This window comes from Bombus huntii, chromosome 13 (assembly GCF_024542735.1).
Source record: "Bombus huntii isolate Logan2020A chromosome 13, iyBomHunt1.1, whole genome shotgun sequence".
Taxonomy (NCBI): domain Eukaryota; kingdom Metazoa; phylum Arthropoda; class Insecta; order Hymenoptera; family Apidae; genus Bombus; species Bombus huntii.
Genome location: NC_066250.1, coordinates 6,993,733 through 7,015,834, shown reverse-complemented (window position 1 = coordinate 7,015,834; position 22,102 = coordinate 6,993,733). Strand labels below are relative to the sequence as shown.

General features: G+C 38.7%; 2 protein-coding genes across 8 annotated transcripts in view; one reads left to right on the top strand and one right to left on the bottom strand.

Moving 5' to 3' along the window:
- Window positions 1–13,085, top strand: part of LOC126872326 (uncharacterized) — a 52,458-nt gene extending 39,373 nt beyond the window's left edge. For all 5 annotated transcript variants that reach the window (XM_050632153.1, XM_050632154.1, XM_050632152.1 and 2 more), the window contains 4 exons: window positions 7,343–7,599; window positions 8,705–8,768; window positions 9,311–9,559; window positions 9,952–13,085. In XM_050632153.1, coding sequence (XP_050488110.1) covers window positions 7,343–7,599; window positions 8,705–8,768; window positions 9,311–9,559; window positions 9,952–10,308 — 927 coding nt within the window. In that variant the 3' untranslated portion in view covers window positions 10,309–13,085. The remainder of the gene's footprint in view (window positions 1–7,342; window positions 7,600–8,704; window positions 8,769–9,310; window positions 9,560–9,951) is intronic.
- Window positions 13,086–14,571: 1,486 nt separating this feature from the next.
- Window positions 14,572–22,102, bottom strand: part of LOC126872322 (voltage-dependent L-type calcium channel subunit beta-2) — a 29,713-nt gene continuing 22,182 nt past the window's right edge. For all 3 annotated transcript variants that reach the window (XM_050632138.1, XM_050632139.1, XM_050632140.1), the window contains one exon: window positions 14,572–20,118. In XM_050632138.1, the coding sequence (XP_050488095.1) occupies window positions 19,922–20,118 (197 nt within the window). In that variant the 3' untranslated portion in view covers window positions 14,572–19,921. The remainder of the gene's footprint in view (window positions 20,119–22,102) is intronic.

The following is a 22,102-nucleotide window of genomic DNA, read 5'->3' as shown; positions in this document are numbered from 1 at the left end:
TCTATTAGAATTGAACTTACTAATTTCCCATTTACCATGTGATTTATTCTGTGGACACTTAAACGTTCTCTGATTTTGACCTGGCTCGCGACTCGAAAAATCGATACGTGCAACTAATAACGGGGAACACGATATTGGAGGTGATCAATTTTTCGCTGACAGCGGTTACGTACGTTGACGACATCGGTAGGAAAGGTATCTGTCTTCTCTATATACGATCATGTAACAGGTCGTATTGTACCTGGTCAGCGAACCTTTTGTCGTTTATGAAACGTGGCAGCAACAGGATCGCGGCTATTTTTATTACAACTGTACGATATTTGTCTCTATTAGGTATCCTTGTCACAATCTACCTTCAACTCACAAGGAACAAGATCTCTGCAGCAATATCAACTGCACGAGTTCCAATGAAATCACTTTCTATCGAGAATCTTGTTTCTGACCCAATGAAATTGCTTCGAACGAAGCTGCGCGACCTTGATTTCCTTAGAAGGCGAGGCAACCGTGCAGAACAATTGTTTCACAGCTTGGAGGAACGAAAAGATGAGGTGGAGGACACGAATTACTGCCACTCAGGGTCGAGTTTTTGTTCTAAGCGTCGCCAGATCCTCCTCCTTCGTTTTTCTCTCTTTCTTTTTTTTGGCCGGAAATCAGAGAGTGGGGACACGTGCTCGAACAGCAACAGCACCTGAACACCCTTTAGAGAGGAACATGGCAGCTGAGAATCGAAAAGCACGTGCCAGCAAGGAAAGGGGCAAAGACAGACCGTCGTTCAGGATTCAATGGACTTCTGGAATAAGGAATTTATTATGAGAGGTCCTACCTGGGACTGGCTGATACTGCCACCATTCAAACCGAGGTCATGCACCACGTGTACGTGAGCTCGCATGAAAATTAATGAACAGACGTCGAACTACGTCGTGACGAAACCAAAGGGAGAATTCAGGAGTCTCTGTGCGAATTGTTAGCGTATTGTCTTCGCCATATCTCGCGTTTCCTCGTGCCATCTGCTGTATACTGTGTACATACATGAACGAAAACCCTAATCGATATTTTAGTCTGAGTTTCATTCTCCGATTATCGCATTTTCTAATAATAATTCTATATAATTCTAACAATTCTTAATAATTCTAAATAATTATATTGCTCGGTAATTCCCAATAATTTTTAATAATCCTTTTTGATTTTCAACCTCCGATTGTCTTACTTTCTAACAATAATGCTTCATTATTCTAAATAATTCCAACAGTTTCAAAAAATTCTAGTAGTAATACATGATTTGTAGGTATCAGTTACTGTTCCAATAATTTTTTGGAGTAAAAAGATCCGCGAAAAAACAGACGGAAGGTGTAATAATGTGTATTATTCTAATAAAACTGACGCAAAGACATGACGTCAAATAAATAAAAAGATTAGAGAGGGGGTCAGAAAATGAATATCGCAACTAGTTGTGTGGTTCCATTGGTGTGTGACACTCGACACGAAGAAATCCTACACGATCTTCGAGCCAACACCACACGATTTTGTTCGCGCTCTAATTATAAAGCGCGCCACTTCTCATAATCCCTTGCCATTTCCGGATTCCGAAAGATCAGCCGCTCAGCTCTCTTTGACCTGAATGGGGCCAGATTGCGAAAGGAGAAGTCTCACTTTTTCAGAGAAATTTCCATGCTTGAGAAACGCGATCTCTCGTTCGTTCTCCCTAATTTCAACTCCTTAGTTTCGTTCATCGATATATTACCAAGTGTCGGCCTCTATTAAAGCTCACAGGCGTAATTTCGTGGAAAATATAATTTTAGGCTTTAGCGATGTTAATTATGTAAGCACAGGAATCTGTTAGCTGATTAGAAAAGCAGCAAGGCCGTTCAATAGCATTTCCGTTGAAAGGTGTCGTTTACCTTGCTTAGAAACGGGGATACGTGATATAACGGGTGTCACGCTCGCGAGAGTGGGTTTGCTGTTCTACTTCAGCCATTGATAACGATAAATTCGCGATACCCCGTCTATTTTTAGTACATTGACGAATCAGCCACTTTTATCTACGCAGAAATTTGCCATGGAAATTTACGGGTGACTGTTCTGCTAGAAAAAGATCAAAATGGAAGGGAGACTTAGGTTGACTTTCATTTTCTGGCGATTAAAATTTGAGTTTGCTGGTTGAAAACTCATAAGTGTACCGAAAGTGCATTCTTGGAAGCACGACCAAGGTTTATGAAGGGCTTGATGAATTCCTGTTAAGAAAAGACCCTTCGTTATAACGCACCCTGTAAGCAGATGGTGTATCCATTCCACTCTGGTGCTCTTCCTCAAGTTCTCTTCCCCCGAATTTTTTTACGTTTCACGCTCGATACGCCAGATTACTCGCTGGATTTTCATTTAGCGCGGGGTGGACTTCCTCTTCGTCGAATTCCTGCCTGTTAACTTCCCCATTAGGACGATTCGTTTACATGAAGCATGTTTTTTGGCTTCCCGGAGGGAAACTGTTAATTCTTCCAGTTTCACTGTCTCCTTTAATTCTTCGTTATTCGATTACCGAGCAAATTTAATTATGCAAAAGACTCGAAACTAACTGCTGGAGTTACTTGAATCGAATAGTTCAAATTTTTGTTCATTTTGGTACTTACATCATTTATCACTCGAATGCTTTCATCATTATTTAACAATTCAGAAATGTAGAAATTTAGAGGGTGCATAAATATATGACAAGAAATGTACATAATTTACATTTACTCATTTGTACATTATACTTCCATGTTTTTTCACAACCTACTTTTTAACTCGCATAACTAACATCGATCCATTTGCACTTTTTTCCTTTTCTAATACAAAGAATTATTTTATAATTATATCCATTGTAATAAGACGCTTATAAGACACATTTTAAAGTTTCCATTTACGATCATATCTCTACCTTATCATAGCTCTAAAAGCAAAAATGAATTATTCTATCGCTTGTAACACGTTCCATCCTACTCTGTGTGTAATTTACATTCTTTTTTATTAAAAAAAAAAGTCATTTTTTACTCCTTCTATTTGGTACTTAATATTTTGCTCACCATATCAATAGCTCGATCAAAACCTCGACCAGATTATTATTCATATCACTTACGTTGGAAGTGGTTCCATACATATGTAGATAGGGATTGTTCTAACGACAGGATACTTTTAACGCACTCGAACTTCTAAGCAGGAATATCCTGACATGTATTTCGGTTCGTACAGCCGGCTGGGAGTTATTGATGTTTCTGTGACAGGGTGGCTTCTTTTTTGAACTAGTTCCTGACGAGCGACAGACCCTCCCTTTGACACTTGTATGCGGTCGTCTACACGCTTTTTCTTATCTTCCATATTATTTTCTCTTTCATTAGCCGCCGCCAACGAAGAAAATACACGCTCTGTCGATCGAATGCAGTTCCTCTTTAGACTACGGCCGTCATTAGTAACTTGGATTCGATAGGAACGCGCTACTTCACTCGCTTCGTTATATAAACACGACTGATAACATGATCGACTTGTTGTGCGACAAAAATGTTTTATTAGAGTTGCCTGTTTTATCTTATAAACATGAAAACTATAAAGTGTGAATTATTCATTCGTATCATTTACAATTTATTAACTGTTAACTGTTTTTTTTTAATTTTTTAATGTTATGTAGGTTTCAGGTCATTGTTAATGAATAGGCGAAAAATATTCATGAAAAAAATTTCATTACTTGAAGGTTACTATCGATAGTAGAAAATTGCTAGAAATTTATTTCTGCGATCTCCATACCGACGACCATGACAGCTGATATCTTAAAAAACTACTCAATGATTTGCTGACTCATATAGTAGTAATTATTTAGTAATAAAAGTCGCAATGATAATAGTACAGGAAACTTGGTATTCCTGTTGAGTGCGTAAATTAATTCTATGTCTTTATAAACACGATTAAAGTTTTATTATCGATCACTAAATATTAAAAACGAAAAAATCGTAAGTCTTGTCAAGATATATAAACGCATCCGTCATATCTTCAAAACACAAGGAAACAAATTTACAACATGAGGAAATCTGAATGTAAAACAGAAACTTAACTCGAATTAATTTCCACATTCAACGAAACATCTCGTACAGGGAACAGAACGTTGTAATGATCCAAATGGAGAAAAGTAGAAAGTTCTGAGAAGGCAGCTTCTGAAAATGGAATTTGGAGTCGTCGAACAAGAAGCGACCTTCGTAACCACGTTCAAGGAGCAGAAAAAGTCGACTAAGGATCGATACTTCGGTGCTCGAGCACTCGCGGATTCCGCGTAAACCGCATAAACGTTCGCGCGTAAGCGTATTGGAATTTCTGCGATGAATCAGAAATCTCGCAATGTGTCTACGTCGCGACAGTCTTTTCTTTCCTCTTCTCTTCTGCAGAAATTACATATACGGTAGCACGGAGAAGATGTTAGAAATTCTAACAGTCCACAAGCGTTTTCTAACGCGACGTTGTGTTTACAAGAACGGCGTATATATATTACTGCTTTGTTAGGGCTCGTTAGAACGGAACACGCCAACTCTCTATCGATTCCCGGTCGTCGTAAAACACCACCGGGAATTCCACGATGGAGGCGTGCTAGGACCCCGCTGTTTGTTTAGTTGGTACGCAAATACGACCACGAACCTGGCGTTACGTTCTCTACAAACGATTTGAAATATCGGAAGTATCGAAAATATTCTGTTCCTGAGATAAGAACCATTTTTGAGGCTGAATTTAACGTGCAGAATATTTCATGTTACAATTCCACAAAATCGACTGGTATTTTCATAATTTCATTGGTATATTCCTTACAGTATTAAAGTAGATTATACTCGTCTTCAAACAGTTCTGGTTTCTTGCGAAATTCTATGCATGTACATTTAGTGATTGTTTAAGAATTTCAAAAGATACGATGAATATTATTATGAATATTTCTGTGAATTAAACTCAGTCACCATATGTGAGCGTGTCATTTTTCTCAGAAGAATATATAATTATCACGTTCCTGGCTTTAATATATGAAGATTTTAGTACAAGTATAGTATATTTGTATCGATTTTTACTTCCCTTTAGAATTTTCCTTGTAACTAATTTACACAACTATCCTTTTACTATCAACTTGCTTTAGACTGTTTGTGCTCTTTGATATCACAATTATTGATATTACATTAATATTGATATTACAATTAATCAACTAATGAAGATAAAATTCTATAAACGACAAGACCAAATATATCAATCATATTTACACAAAGTAATTACGCTTTATTGTACAAATATGTACACCAATTATCTAGAATCTAGGATTATCCAGGGATACGGACCAGCCATTCGATGTTTGAACAAGCGTGTAGTAATTGATATGGGGCACCCCTAAATTTGTCCAAACACGTTCACATATAATGCCCATTCAATTTATCCAAGGAATCGAATAGCCAAATAAGCCATAGACATAAAAGGGTCATATTGCGTTACAAAACGATACGCGGTGAAAGGATAATCTCCGCATTCTCTTCGAAACGTGCTCGTCGAATATGGCCGTAGCTTAGCGAAAATCTGAACGAGTTCAATCGAGGTATCACGAACGTCATACTCCGTTAGTTCCATGATTTCGCTTGGTATATTCGAAGAAAATCATTGTGCGCTGACACGTAGCCCGTGATTCGAGCGGTGGCAAGTTTTGTACCGCGCGCGATTCGCCGCATTTGGCGCAGATCGTTACAGTTGGAAATAAAGCGTGGCTTGCGGTCATAAAATCTGCCTACACGTGTTTTCCAAACGCTGAGTGGTACTTGCAAACGTGTGGGCCAAGTCTTCGGCTAGTAACATCTGGCTTATTGACAGATTGGAGTTCGAACGTTTATAATTAGCTACTTGCTTCGACCGTGGTATTAATGAGCTTAATCTCTCGAACTGAACAAGCGATAAATGTGTGCATTTGACGTTGGCAAAATTAATTCTGATTTTTGTGGTCTTTTTCACTAGAATACCAGCGGAATATGTTTCTAATATTAACCTTCGGTCAGAGGCTAGACCATTATCACCAACGTCGATTGCTTTATTTCACAGCGATAAAGCGAAGAGTCAAGTGAAAAGGCTTTTTATCCGCACATGATAATTAAATTTACTTAAGAAATAAAATTGTTAATATAGTTTGATAAAATAATAATACTTATATGTAAGATAGAAAGCGATAATAAACTTGAGATATCTGTATGAGTCAAGATTGCAGCCTTCGCTGCTTGCAGGTTTAATAATTGATAGAAACAGGAACAACATTTTTTTAGCCCTGAAATATTTAGTTATTCTATAATGAAAGTTATATATTGTTTGAACTTGAAATTTTTATAAAATTTAATTTTATCGTACGAATTTCGGTCATGGACATCTTGATTCTGTTCGTGTGGGGCTAACATCAATTTTCACACCCCATGTATTTAATATTATAGGCTACCGCTGTGTAAACGGAGCTTAATCCTGACATACGAATACACACAAGTATGACTTTTAACCATCTGCGAACGGGGTGATCTGGTGTCTGGTTTATTTTCGGTGCACACATCCCCTCGTAACTGGTGTATCTGAAGGGTTGATAGCGTTTTATGCAGCACGCGTGGCTAACGTCTGTCTCCGAGTTAATTATGGACTAATTGTCAAGGTTCTCGTCTCGTGCATCGAGGCTTTACCATTTTTTTCATAGTTCCTCCTGCGACAACAGGACGTCGTCTTCCTCCACGCTTTTTCTTTCTGCGATGCAGGCACCTTTTAAGGAACCACGTATTCTTTCTTAGAACAACCCTCTCTCTAAATTTTAAGCTAGTGACTATTAAGAGACTTTTAGAATAATATTTCAAACCAATCAAAACATTACGCAAAAGGGTAACTTCTAGATATGTGAGACATTCAGACAGGATACTAACCCCGGAGAAAGAAAGAAGAGAAAAAATTTGTGATATTAGAAATTGCAATGTGAATAATGTACCTTTGCTTCCGTGGATTCCACGGATCAAACGAAAATGAATATTCATCCTAATACTTGTCCAAGATTTTAATTAATCTCCTCAAGTTTTAATTAATCTAGTTAATCGTGAATATCGTATCGATTAATTCTACAGAGATCACAGTTGAACTATCAGATTCTCTTATTCTCAATTCTCTTATTTAAGAATTTCTGACCAGACAGCTCTGACAGTAATCCAATCTATTTTTAAACGAACCCCATGAACGATTGAATTTTTCCATCCCAAACATTCCTAAATCTATTTACGGGTTTGCAAACTTTGCAAAACTTTTACCAAAATACATGTATACTAACGATCTTCGATTTTCCTTGCAGACAACCATAAAAGTGTACGCCAACTGCCTGCGACCAGACATCGAGTACAAGACCCTGTGCATCTCGTACGAAACGACTTGTCGTGAGATCGTCCAGAACTTATTGAACAAGTATCGCATGAGGCACCGTGATCCCAAGCTGTACTACCTCACCATGGAGGTCACCGTACGAAGACCGAACGTGAGGACTGTTCTTCCTTTGGACGAGGATGCAAGGCCTGCCGTCTTACAATCGTGTCATCCTCGTGGCGATTCCAGGTACGATTCCGGTCATCCTTTCTCCATCTACTCTTTTAAACTTACCTTCCCCTCGGTTTCGGTCGGCTACGTGACGTAATTTCAGGGCTCGCGACCGACCGTAAACACGATTTCTTGTGGGTCGATGAGCACGAGCCAACGACGAGCAACGTCCTTTCGAGAGAGATTCCCTTTGTTCTGGCTTCTTCGAGTCGTCTGGCTCGACCGCGCGAGACGTGCCTTTATTTATGCTAACGAGTTGGGGGAATAAGTCGGAGGATGGTGGCTTCCTCGTTTCGCTTAGATTTTTAATCGAAATGGTAGCAGCGTTATAAATACAGTGGTCCGCTGTTTAGCTTCTGTGAGATGGACTTTTATAAGGTGATGAAAGAGTTACGATGGTGTACTTATTGAACTGGAAAAATACCCCCATAAAACGTATTACAAATCGATGTAATCTTCAACTTTCTTTTTAGAAAAGGCAATACGTCCATAGGGGAAGCTAGTGGTTGCAAGTAGACCACGAATGTCCACGTGTTTATGGAAAATTTAAATGTGCAAGAATATACAAAATTTACACAATACGCAGAAATAGGATACATAGTATTCAAAGTGAAATCTTCGTTACAATATTTAAAAAATGAAAGAAATGACTACTTGAATTTCTTCAGTTGTTCACAAATGCAGCAGTTCGTAGAAATATAAATTTGCATAAACATCTGCATTTAAGCACATGGTTCGTATAGCAAGGAACACATATTTCGTATTATGCAAGGATTCATTATATTTCAGTTCTTATTTCAACGTAAAATGCAAATGTATGTATTCCTAAAGACGAAGAAAGGTGTCGAGATACTTAAATTTCGGGAAAGGTCTGCGAACAGAAGGCAGAAACGTTTAGATTTTAAGTGTCGAAGCTTTGTGTCGTGCGATAGGAAGAAGGCTGGAAATCAACAGTGTTTTCATGGTAGTTCGAAACTTCCGGCAAAGATATACGTAGACAGACAGTGTTTGACTGGAAGTTTCGGGTCCCGTGTTTTTACGTAGAAGTAGCGTTTGTCGATTCCCTTTGAACTCGCCGACCCCTACGATATCCATGAAATTCACGGATGTTTTCTTGTTGCAGATTCTCGTTGCAAACACGCCGTGGTGGACTTGTCAAAATATACGACAGCGCGCTCATGTCCGGAGTAAGTTACGCACACTTCAGAACCGTTTTACATGTTTCCTCGTAATTTAATTTGCTATTTCGTTCTATTCCATCTTATTTTACTTTACTCTATTTTACGACGTTTAGAAATCCGACTAGTCTATTACCTTTACCCACTTTCCATATTCTTCTCTATTCTGTTCTGCTGCGTTGTACTCCATTTTAATTTACTGTATTTTATCGTACAGTATCCAGAATAATTAGAGGGTGATTTTTACTGTACCAATCGAGAGAATAGACTTGACAGTTTGACTTTAATAGAGACTGACTTTAAAGCAAATATTTACAAAAAAAGAGTAGAAATACAAGAAGTGAATGTAAAAATCAAAGTGACACAGAAAATGATCCCTTAATTATTATGTAAAGAGCGGTGGTATTATTCTCTGCTTTCACTTATTGTAATTTTCTTTCTTCTAATGTATTGTGTTCTGTCTTATTCTGTGTTTTATTCTATAAAATTGTATGTGCCACTTTATCGATATTTTTACAAGTAATTTATCAAAAATATTTTATCGTTTACAGTCAAAGTACAAGAGTCTACTAGTCTCAGAACAGACTACCGTCGACGAACTGATCCAGATGTTATTGAGCTGCTACAGTTCTAAAGAACGCGTCGAACAATTCTCTCTATACGAAGTCTGCGAAGGCGAAGAGTACCAAAGGAAGTTGCATCCTGACGACTCACCCCTTAAAGTCACGCAACGATGGGCAAGCGCCGATCGTCATCTTCGCATAAGACGCAACCCTGACTACAATCCTCATAGAAGAAAAGTACATAAACCAGTTATTAACTACCTTAGATTCCATTAATTAATCCACAATTACCTGAGAAACTTTCTAAATATTTTTATTGAATATTCGGAATATGTATTTGAAAAGCTTCCTCAATATTATTCTACCCAGCAAGTTAAAAAATTAATTATCAGGAGGCAAACTAGTCGATTTCTAATTTCTCCACAAAAGTCAATTTCTAAGAAACCAAACGATCATTGTACGTGTTCTCACGCAAAGAACAAAGGAATTCCTAATCTTGGATGTTCTCCAAGACTGCCGATTGTAATTGCGCGTACGAACGCATCTCGCTGCGTCAACCAACATAATCGGCGTCATTCATTAGAACATAATAGAAAGTCAAATTCGTTACACAATCGTCCTGTTCGCAGAGCATGTGGGCGTCGGACTCGAGCATCAGCATGGCGATGTCAAGACTGAACCTCCACAGTACCCATCAGGCCCATTACAACCCAGGAAACGACAACAACAATCATTTGCAGTTGTATCAGCATAAAGATGCCAGTCCGATCAACAATAATAACATCCATAAGATCGACCAACATCATCTGTCCTTGGGCTCGCTGAATCAGCAACCAAGAATCGTGGTACCCCACGCGACACAACTACCGCAGTTGCAACTACCTCGAATGCAACAATTGCCTCAGAGCGTCCCATCAACGCCAATCTCATCGAAACACATCACAGCGTCCTCGTACGCGGACTACGAAAATTATTTGTTCATATAAACGTTGTATAATTAATTGTAATTTGTTGATAGAATTGATTCATGAATGCTATACAATGTGAAAATGAAAAATGAAGTTGCAGCTGCATGAAATGTGCTGATAATTGGCTGCAGCTTTTTCTCAATCGTGTTAAGCAGTATTTGAAGCAAGAAGTTGAGTAATGGTGAGAGCTAAAATGTAGCGAGATTTTTCAGGTAGGGCCTAGTTTTCTTTGAAAATTAGAATTTGAGGGAAGATTTTGGAGGAAGATTAATTTGCAGGAATGTAGTTCTTCAGATTTGAGATTATTTGTGAATGGTAATGGATTATGAAGGAATAGAAAGTAAATGGTAAAAAGGAGCACTGATTCGTGTCTCGGCTATATCACGTCGATCAGACAGAACAAAGAGAATTTACGATTATAGTCAATAGCGAGAACAATTGTACCAAAGGTAGACGTACGAAACGTTAGGTAAATAGTATATTCAGCCGTATATTGTGTAAATGTCTTGCGATAGAGAGATATGCTAATGGACAAAGTCAGAGTGTAATAACATGTAAGCCTTTGGGACTTATCTGAACGTCGTCGTTAAAGTATTGAATTAAATGTTTCACAATTTTATGATGTATTACGAGGAGATAAATAATCGAGGGGAATATTAATATTTTTACAGGCAACTTCTATAGAATTTGTATAAGAATTTAAAAATGGTACAAAATAGTCCCGCGGGTTTCACACCATCGTATATTTATATATTAGAAATTACATTTTATCCAAGAAGATCGAGGAATGTAACAATTATTTATTTATAACAATCGTGTATGCGTCTAAGAGAGCGAGCCTAAGAATTTTAAGTTATTTTAGCAGGATCCCGTGTTGTAAATTTCGTCGTGCAATACGATCGAACGGGATTCGAGTGTAAATATATCGAATAAACGACGAGGTACTCGGATAGCTTTGGTAATTACCCCTAGTAGCCAGTCGCGATTGTAAATGTTACAAAAATTGACGAGTTTATCTGGTTTAATTTTCACAGAGCTTGCATTTAAAGAAACATACTATCAATGTTATATCTTCTTTTTATAAATCGTTGTAAATAGGCAATTCTATCTTCTATCTTTTCTATTCTTTTCATCACGTTTCGTTAAGGTTGCATCGATTGCCAAAGAGTCGCCACGATATAAAACTGAAAACCGCGTAGATTTAATCACGTGCGACAAAACAAGCAGAGCCTATTTCTTTTTCGCCGCTTATGCGTGTTGCGAATGTAAAATCGTTGCGTCGAGATTGCGCAAATAGATCGCGAGTTCCGCGCGATTTACCAGCTTAACTTGTAACGAGTACAATGAACCTTGTATTATTCCAAGCGACACGGTAGAATGTAAATATTCATTTTGTAACGTCGTTTATAATTCATCGAAGAAAAAAAGTTTCGTCTCACGTGTCTAAAAATTTAATCGATTTTCATTCCCCTATAATCTTCGTGTTTCCTTACGACTAATAAAATAACACAATAAGATAATTAGTTGGTTGCATGTTATGAGGAATTTAAAAACACAAAGATGGAACAACCCACATAGTATAGAAAATAATATAAAATATCCAAAGCGCAGTACAATTTATTTATGTATAGTATTTAATTCGTATTTTTTATGTCTCGATCTCGCTTTTATTTCAAAGAAAAGTTTTCAAGAAATTTTGAAGTATAATTTTATTAAATTTAAGAAATTTTCTACAGATAGAAAATAATCTAAAAGATACGAGGGGGTTAGTAGGTAAAATAAATTTGTTCTTAGTAGTATTCATAAAAGGATAAATTTGCATAATTGTCCGCGATCTAATATGCAATTAAGTTGAACATGGAGATAACAACACGTTGCATTGTGTGATGATAAAAATTTTATTTACAAATGCGACAAATGTAGGAATTTTGCTTACCAGTGACGTATCGGAGAGGAACGAGCGTAACGGTTGATCGATTATCGATCGCTATACTTTCAGGATTTTCCTAATAATAGTTAACGCTTTTATCCTTCCCCTGAAATCGTCGCTACATAATTTTCTCCGGTATCTTCCTAAACGCCGTTCTTTAGTCGACGGTACGTCGTTCTCTCCGTGAAATCACTGATAGAGGAGAGATTCACTGAGATGTAACAATAATAAACTTTACATTAAATACGATTAGAATCTAGCTATTTTTTTTCTTTTTTTTTAAGGACTATGCGGAGTGTTACAGTAATAGAAATATTTATTTTCCAAGGAGAAGGGGTTCGTCTTGCGGGATACTTTCTGGAAAAATCGAGGGTGGGCCGTGTCGAAGGGGAACGGGGATGATGGAGGGACAAATAGGGGGAGGGGAAATATATTTTTTTTTCATTTGAAGTTTCAAAGGATAACATCACAGCATTGACATATCAACATCGAAACGATCAAAGCATCGCGCTCCTCGAGACTCGTCGACGACGAAATTAATCGTCGATCAAGTCGATCGATCGTGTGTTTCCTATCTACTCCTTCCGATTATTAATTTCGAAGTTTCTTCTGCCGAAGTTGAATCGATTAGAGGTAAGAATTTTGTTAACCGTCGAGGAACTCTCGAAGGGCGCGCTGCCACGGCCGTAACACTTTTCATTTTTGCTATAGAACAATTTACAACATCTCGTTTAATTAATCACTTCAATTCCGTCTCCGAAGAACCGCAGCTCGCGCACACTGAACCGCAAATTCTCTCGTTCTCCTCTTTTCCTCCTTTCTTTTTCTTTTTTTTTTTTTTTTTTTTTTTATTCATCCGTTTCTTCCTCTCTCTCTCTCGATCTCGTTCACACAAACGCATACAAACATACACTTGCTCCAATTTCTCCTCTCGTCCATTAAACTCGACGCGATTAGACGAACCTTTTAATTCGTTTAACAGCAAAGTCATCGATTATCCATTTTCAATGAATATCCTCTTTCTTCTCGTTACTCGCACGCTGATTCCTCCGCGACAACAACGAAATAAAATTCGCCCGAGGAAAACGAATTAGATCGCTCTCTTATCTCAACTTTCTTCCTTCCTTTTTGCAGTTTTATTTTCTTCTCTTTTACATTCTTTCTCCCTTCCTTTCTTCCTTGCTTTCGTTCGCTTGTCCGCAATCGAAATCAGTCGCACGAGGGAATAATAGACAATATACACAGGGAAAAAACTTTGATCCAACGAACCAGCCGCAAAAGAAAATAAGTGACCGAGAACGTGAATGCGCGGCGTTTGTTCCTTAGAGTTAGGAGACACAACGTGCACACACGCACCACGTGAGGCAGACACGCGTGAAAGCACGTCAAAATTGAACACGTTAGAATTCACGTACACAGGCGACAGGACTTCGTCCTCGGAGCGACGCCGGTTGATTCGAATCGACGATCGTATTTAATTATACGGGACGGCGTGAACAAGAAGCAGCTCTTAGCAGTTGCCATTTTTTATCGTAATCGTATCGACCGGGCTTACGTCGTAATATCTTTTTTCCTTCAACGATCAACTATCGATTTCGCTAAAGATAAAAGAAGAAGACAATTGCGAAAATATCGATTAGTTTGTCAAGGCTAACCGCGAGACGAAGAATATTTTCAGCCGCGTTTTAGTTCTTTTGTTTTTAAAAATATTCGGATTGCATGCAATCGTCTCTATCTGTCTCTACTACAGCTCGACCTAATTCTAAAACGTTTTTAAAACGCGTATGATCGACGGTGAACAGCAAACGTCGTACGCTTCGTTTTTCTGTTTTGCTATGCTACTGTTGCCATTTTAGATTACGTCTAATAATCGAATACAGAAAGCGGCAGCAGGAAGCCGATAGAACGCGTCAATGTTCCCATTCTGTTCGCGCAGAAACGTATTTCCGTTGATGCGTCTGCCGCGGTTTATTACATGCATAATCGGAGACAAAATCACGATCATCGAGTCAAACCGACAATGGCGTCCATCGTGATCCTAGCACTACTTTTCTTTTATTCTTCGTCTCCCATCTCCTCTCTTCTGCCTCTCTGTGTACACACAGATATATACTTTCGAAACCACGCTGTACGCAATGTACCCAATAATATTTCATTGCGAAAGCCTTAAGGCTCTTTACAAGGACAGGCGTTTCGCCATATATGTCCCTAAAGCAAACATAACACCGAGGCACGGTCCACATCTACGAAGAATTTGCTAAAAATTGTTCAAAAGGAGAACAAATTTTTTCACAGAATATGGGTCGTACGAAACGATTATCTTTCGTTCGATGCTTTGTTCTTATAGTGCCTTATTCTCTTATTTTTTTTTTTTTTTTTTTTTTTTTTGGACCTTCCAACCATTCGTGTAATTGGGGTTGCATTCTTCGAGGAGTGCGTCGATCGATCGCACGAAATCGGCCGCCGCGACGCCGGCAAAAGCAGTCTAGATTTTAACAACACATTCACGTGCACATGGTGCAAACCAACGCAACAATTCACTCCTAATTAATTTAAACTCGCGCCCTAATTTTTTTAAATACATCGAACGAATTGTACTTACGCCCTCTCGACTCTCGCAACTCTTGAAGAAAGGCTTACCCTCTATCTCTCCCGCATCCAGTCTTCCCTCTCTCGTCTTTCTCTCGTTTCTTCCTAAACAGCTTAAACATCGATATTTAAACGCTCGTTAATATGTTCTCGTTAAGTCTTTCAGAAGAAAATTCGATTGCGTTGCCGATTGGACTTTCAGCTTTCCTGCATGACATCGCGATTTTCAGTGAATTGTATCATTTCTTTTTTGTCTTTCGAATTTTTCTTTTTTCGCCTTTTTTTAATACTTTTTTATTTGGCTCGCTTGTGATGGGAGATATTTTCTTTGTTCTCTTTTGTCTTCGCTAGAACAGAATGTGTGTCGATTTTTGTAGGCATCGAACGAACTTGTCGCGTGCGAGTTTTAATCCTAGATCGTTTTACTGAGAAATACTACAGAGATTTCCTTTGTCTTTTTTTTTTGTTTTTTTTTTCACGTAGATCCGAATTGACGTCGATCGAAAGCTACAAGTTACGTTTCATATAATTTTTTTTCTCTCGTTTTGCATTTAATTTAGCGCGCTAATGCACGTGTTACAGATTCGAACACTAGTCTTCGATATATCGAAAGAAAGAACGGACTGGAAGCCGCTAAAATCCTAAACCGAAATCGTTAATGATTACAAAACCGACGGGTCTCGCGTCAGTTAACTACTAGGGATCGTACCGTAAGAAATATTAAGGGCTCCTTTCAAATTCGTGTATCGTGTGTGTGTGTGTGTGTGTGTGTGTGTGGTATTTATGTGGCCACGTGAGACGCCATAATTCGTATCAGGTCTGCATGACGTGGGTTTCTATCGCTGCCTTTCGAGCGAAAGATTCTTACAAAATATTATAAAAAATTCTCATTTGCTTAAGGATGTGGGCTAGATATTGTTACACATCCTCTATCAATCGCGTCATTGACGTCTAGAAAAAATTGTATACAATAGCTACGATTTAAAATCGAGTCGCCTATGCGTCGCGGCGCTATTCGTAGTTAAATCGCAGAAACAGAGAAACTTGTTAAAATAATCGAGCAAACGTGATATAAGAACGTTACCCTAGTACAAACGGCTTCTGTTCGACACGACGAAACAAAGTTCAAAAGAAACTCTAGCTACTACCGAGCATTCGTTTCCAAATTGCACTCGAATCGCGTCGTGAAGAAACCGAAACGCACGCTCCTTCTCGCATTGAATTTTGACTAAAACTCGCCTACATCGAAGTAGAAGCGTGAGTATCTTTAAATAGACATCACCAGTGATAGTGTTTTGCAAATATATTTTACCTAGTATTTACAAACGTTGGCTACAAAAAACATTTTACAGTTAGCGACCAATAGAATACTCGCGAAACTGGAAAACGTGAAAAATCGTGAAACGTGAAACTCGAACATTCCATAATGTGCCTCGAATTCGAAACAAACTATCTTTTTATATTTGTCATAGATTTTTCAGCATCTTCGCTCGATTTATAAAAATCTTCCAGTCTAAAGATAACATATGGAATTTTCGACAAGCGAAATTATTACGGCGCAAGGCGCCAATAAAATTCGTTTAACAGCGTAGCGATTGAAAATTTAGGTCGAATGCTGATCTCCACACGATCGTCTACTTAATTCTTAAGGCGTCTTTAAAGTTCATCTTGAGAGCGTTCCACGAAGACTTTCGCTTCGATACTCGCTCGATCCATCGGTGACGCCATTAAAATTCAATAAACGGCGTTGCACGAAGATTTTTGTAATCTTCAACAACTATATAATCTTCCAGCGCCAATTTAATGTGGCGAACAAACAACGAGCTTAGTAAGAATTTGAAACACTTTCGATAAGACGACGACGCTGAATCGCTGGCAGAGATACATATATCGACAAGAAATTACGATCCACGCTCAAGTTTTGAGATTCAAAGGACCGTGCGCCAAATCCTTATTTTTAATTTATTTTTAAAGAAAAATATGCCAGCGATCGGCCGTGGAAAATGCGAAAACTGCGTGAAAACGATAAGAAAATCTCGCTAAATTCACACAGCAACGTCATACACGAACGCATATCGAACGTAATCGTTCCGGGAAAGAAACGCTTCGTTTCGCTAGTCTAATGATGCATAAGTGATCGTTTTAAGTAAAATTCCCTAAATTAATTTAGAAAAATTCATTATATTACGTTTCGTACATTTTCTTTTTTTCTTTTTTTTTTTTCTTTTTTTGCCCTTTTGATATTATTTAATTATACTGGCCGTGCGCAAGGCTATTTCTGCGAAGAATGGCGAGCTCGAGATTTGTTCGTTCTACTTAAGAAACAACGTTGATGCGTGCATCTAAAAAAGAAATCAATATACACGAACGACCAAAACTCGATTAGCATTATCGGTTGTCACGATTACATTCGTGCAACTGGTATGCAATCAAGAGCGTTTGTATATGTTTCTGTATGTGTGCGTGTATGTGTATGAGTATGTTTGTGTATGTGTCTGTGTATACGTATTGCATCAATTGCTCCATAAATATTTTTCGTATTTTAGTTGCAGCAAGTTCGTAGTGCGTCAAAAGCGTTGATCACGAGGACCGAAAGTGTTTGTAGATCCGTAAAAACAATGAGAAACGTTGACAAATATCCAGCATTACCATGATCCTCGCTGCAGCTGACGACGCTGCATTCACGACAAAATCGAAACGGAAAGGACTTGTTTTTAAAGGCTTCTTACAATATGTACACGATATCTATTGATTCTATGGTATAGTATCATCTCTCTTGTTTCACTTTCTATCCACTTTCATTCTATTCCTTTCATTTTCTCCCATTCATTCTTGCTCTCATACTCACATTTTGCCTCGATCGGAATTTTGTCGAGTGACAAAGGTAAAAGTGTTCACTGCGTACATACGTATACAATATATTTATATATATATATATATATAATATTATTATTTATATATGTATACTATATACACAAAATGTGTTTCACTGTGTGTTCTCGTGTGCGTGTGCCCGTGTATGCCTGTCTGTGCATGTGTAACACGTGTGTGTATGTGTGTGTGTATGTGTATTCACATTTCACCAAATAGACTCTAATAAAACGTATAAACACGTGAGCCTAGCGCGGCGATCATCAACGCGCCATCGTATCGATAATCGAAAACTTTTAATCGCGTACGACAATAATGATTGATTATCTCTGATCCCAACCCATCGCCACGCAACGTTAATTCGTTTCGTTATTTTATTTTTGTCGAGTTTCTTCCATACTCGATCGTGATATCGTGAAATTCTGCACGAACCTCGTGACGAATACGCGAAATTTCTAAAATTTCTAGAATTAAGAATTTAATCATGCGATCGATCCTAAGGTAAATCGACTAGAGATCATTTTCCTCGTTTCTCCTCTCTTCTCTCTAAATCGAAGCAACTATCGCTGTTCTGTCGGCCGAATTGAAAGAATTCCACGCGAAATTCATATCGAAGTTTCTCATTTCTTTTTCCCATGATTTCTCTTTTTTGTTCGTTTCTCACGATTTTATTTTATACTTCCTTCTTTCTTTGTTTTTCTTTTTTTCGTTCAATTAGCTCCGGACGATCGTCTACCTAATTTCGAGCGAAAATCTCGTGGCGTTTAATGAAGACTCGATGCCGATTCACGAGTTCCCCTAGCTGGCTTATAAATCATCGATCTGAAAAATCTGATGTTTCTCGTGGGGTTGGGTAATAGGGGCCCGGGAGGAGTCAGCGCAAAGATTAAGGCCCCAGGGCTCTTTTTCTCTCCTTTCCTTTCTCTCTTATTCTCATGCTCTCCCTTCTCTCTCACTCTTTCTCATTCTTAAAAGTGTGTTTCTCTTTAACTTTGTTCACGTGACTGTTCTCATGTCAATACTCATCTCGTTGAGCTGGCTCCGCGAATGGGGGATTTATCCTGTGCGTACCTCATCGACAAGGACATTCGATTATTCGTTTCAATCCGCCCATCGTTATGCGGAATTCCTGTTGGAAAAAATGCTCGTGAAAATTTTTCGCTGCCGCCAACACGCTCCATCTCTCTCACTCGCACATTTTTTCTCTCTCACACGCTCTCCATTTACGCGAACGAACTTTGTAATTGCTTTGATAAAATTTCTGTAAAACGGAGGAGGGTTGGGGGATGGGAACAGAACAAAGCCATTTACTCGATAGTTTCATGACAACAACAATTGGTTTCACTAGAATGGGTCTTTCTACTTGTACGATATCTATCGAATGGTCAAGAAAACGATCGTTACGAAATCAACAAGGCTCCTTTAATCGAGAGTACGATTACGAAAATAGAATCTACAATGTCTGTCACCATGGACACGTTACTCTGTTACGACAAATTACGCCATGTTTACTTTGGAACCAATAAAATGAAAAAATAATGCACTAGCTCGCTAACTCTTGCTTCCATTATAACGAAAATAGTCGCAAACGGAAGAAAGTGTATACCTCGTAGGATGAAACATTCGTGTATCATAGACAAGCGTGCACGCGTACCATCTCAACAATCCAACAAATAAAAATCAAAGCGATTTACCTGAGATTCAAAATCTCAGCTCTACGAAAGAACAACACTTTGCATAATCAACATTTCTACTCTCTGTTACAGCGTAAAGTATCGTGCACGCTTCCTCGGTAACGAGAATCATTGGCATAATACGATGCAATGTATCTATAATAGAAGTTCTACATCGAGATCCGGCACCAATAAACGGACAGAATGAAGAAAATGAAAATGATTCTGCATGAAAACACGCTGAGTTCCATGCGTTACGTACGATGCCGTATACTAAAGGCTAGAAATATCGTAACGAAAGGCGATTTCTATGTAAATTGTGGGACAGCTCGAACAACAAGGGTCTAGCTATTAAACAGTAAATCGAACAAAATGAACCATCTTACGGGTAGCGACAGGAAAGAAACCCCACTAACAGACCAGAGCGCAAATATTTTTTGTTTTCTTCGCTACGGTAGCGTTAAGCACGTTCGTACGTTCAGTAGCGTACCAGGTGGCGACCCCACTAAAGAGCAGTGGTGCGCAGGTGGGGACAGCGCTGTAGCGACAGGCCCCGGGGCCCCAGCTCCTAAATGGCGTTCAATGCGCGCGGATCTTGCTGCTGGCGACGCCTCGACGCGCTCCCGTAATCGACGCCACTGACGTACGATTCCTCCTCGTTGCCGTAGTCGTGTTCACTACGATCGCCCCGATCACGATCCATCCTCTCCAGCCTCGACTTTCGAGTTCCTTCGCTCATGTGTCCGCCGCTGTACGATCCTGATCCTAGATTTTTTGGTAAAATTCAATGTTACAGTTGTTAATATTAGTGGGGTTCAGGGAGCCTGAATTTCTGTAACTTGGCCACGATACCCCTTACGTGAATCTATAGAATTTAAGGTGTTACAGAAATTAGGCGCGATTTCGGGGTAAAATTTGAAAGGAAGCGAATTTTGAATATCGTTGTTTCCTGCTCAAGTTTTTGATAGTGGAACATTGTTAGGATTGGAGCTTGATTCTAAGAAATAGAATTATTTATTATACGAGTTGTATAGAATCCATAAATTGAATTGAAGAGAATTAATTTTAATCTCTTCTTAAATTTAATTCCGAAGATATTCCGTATTCCTTTCAAATTTTTGTTATTACTCAAGCTCGACGAGCTAAAATCATAATTCGATTTAACTTATAATTCTTATAGTTGATGTTACAGTATTAAAATATCGAGCTTGGCAATCGAATTTCACGGGGTGTCACTCAAAAAACTAGATTACAGAAGAGATTGTTACTTCGACGTTAAGCTGGACGGTGAGGAATCAGTAAGTCCACCTACATGTCACACCTAAAACAACACCGCAACGACACACCATACACAGTGCATGCAAGCTAGTTATGCAAAAAAAAGTGCAGGACGCGTACAAAAAAGACAGAGAAAAACGAGAGGGGCAAAAAAAGACACGGTTTTGCAAAGACTCCGACGTTCGAGCTATCGTTGCGCTGGAGCGCAGACATCGAGAAATAAACGAGTCCTTGAAACTCGACGCAAGTCCTCCTCCATGGACTTGCTTCGACTAGAAGGAAAAAAAACTATGCTTTTCATTGAAAGTGGAATTCGCGTTCGTTCAGAAAAAAAAGGAAAAAAAAGAACAAGGGGAGAGCACAAAAACAAAGCGAATATCCCAAAAGAAGGATTTCGAAGATCTTCCGAGAGACCGCGCTCTGAAATTCCTCTTGAAACAAGTCATGTTACGTGTAACATTATTCCATCGAAAAATCTGTGATCCTCTCGATTCCCATGATCAAGTCTCGTTAATTGATTACGCTTCGTTAGGCTATTCTATATCAACCTATTCTATGTGAGAAGGGTTGGTGGAAGGGCTTGCGAGACAACCAAAAACAAAAGGGGAGATAAAACGAACAAATAGAACAGAACTGTAAAAAAAAAGAGATTGATTAAGAATTGAAACGAGAACGTAAGGAGAATCACTTCCACAAAACAGAACAGAACAGAAATCTTCGTCGACGGATGAATCGAATGACAAAAATAATATAAAATAAAAGAGAATAGACGAATGAATTAAACAAAAAAAACGATGGAAAAGTGAGGAACATTTGAGGTGAACCAAATTAACCAAAATTAAATAACCAATCGATTAAATAAATAAATCCTTCTCTTTGGGTAAGAGAAACAAGAATAAGGTCCCGTTTCACCGGGCCCGTGCACCAAACCCGTCTATACTTACAACGCGGCCTTATTAAGGAGGTTTCCCTATAAACAGACAGTCTCTAATTCTCTCGATCGTCATCGTAATCCCCCGTGTATTAAGATTACGGGGGAAGGGGAAGGACGACAGAGTACAGAGAATTGGTCAGCCGGTCTACGCCGTAAAATCTCATCCGCGATGAGGAGGAAGTGTGTGTGTGGAAGAAGCGTCGTCGTGCGTGCGAGCGTTCTTTTAGCTCGACTCTTTGGGCTTGTTCTCGTCACCCGGACCATAGGTGAACTGGCCCTGTTTTCGGATGACTCCCGTGGCAGCCACCGCCTCCACGACTTTTACACGTAAACAAAGAGAACATCGGAGTCAGAGCTGATTGCCGATCATACTTCGACCTGGTGCTTTCTTTTCTTTTTTCCGTTTCCTTTTCTATTTTTCGTTTTTTTTTTTTTCTTTTCGTTTCTTTCTTTCTATTCTCGATCTGAGATTTTAATTTTGCCAGTGGTAACGGAACGTTTTAACTTTTTTCCTTTTTATATTTTAGGTAGAGTCGT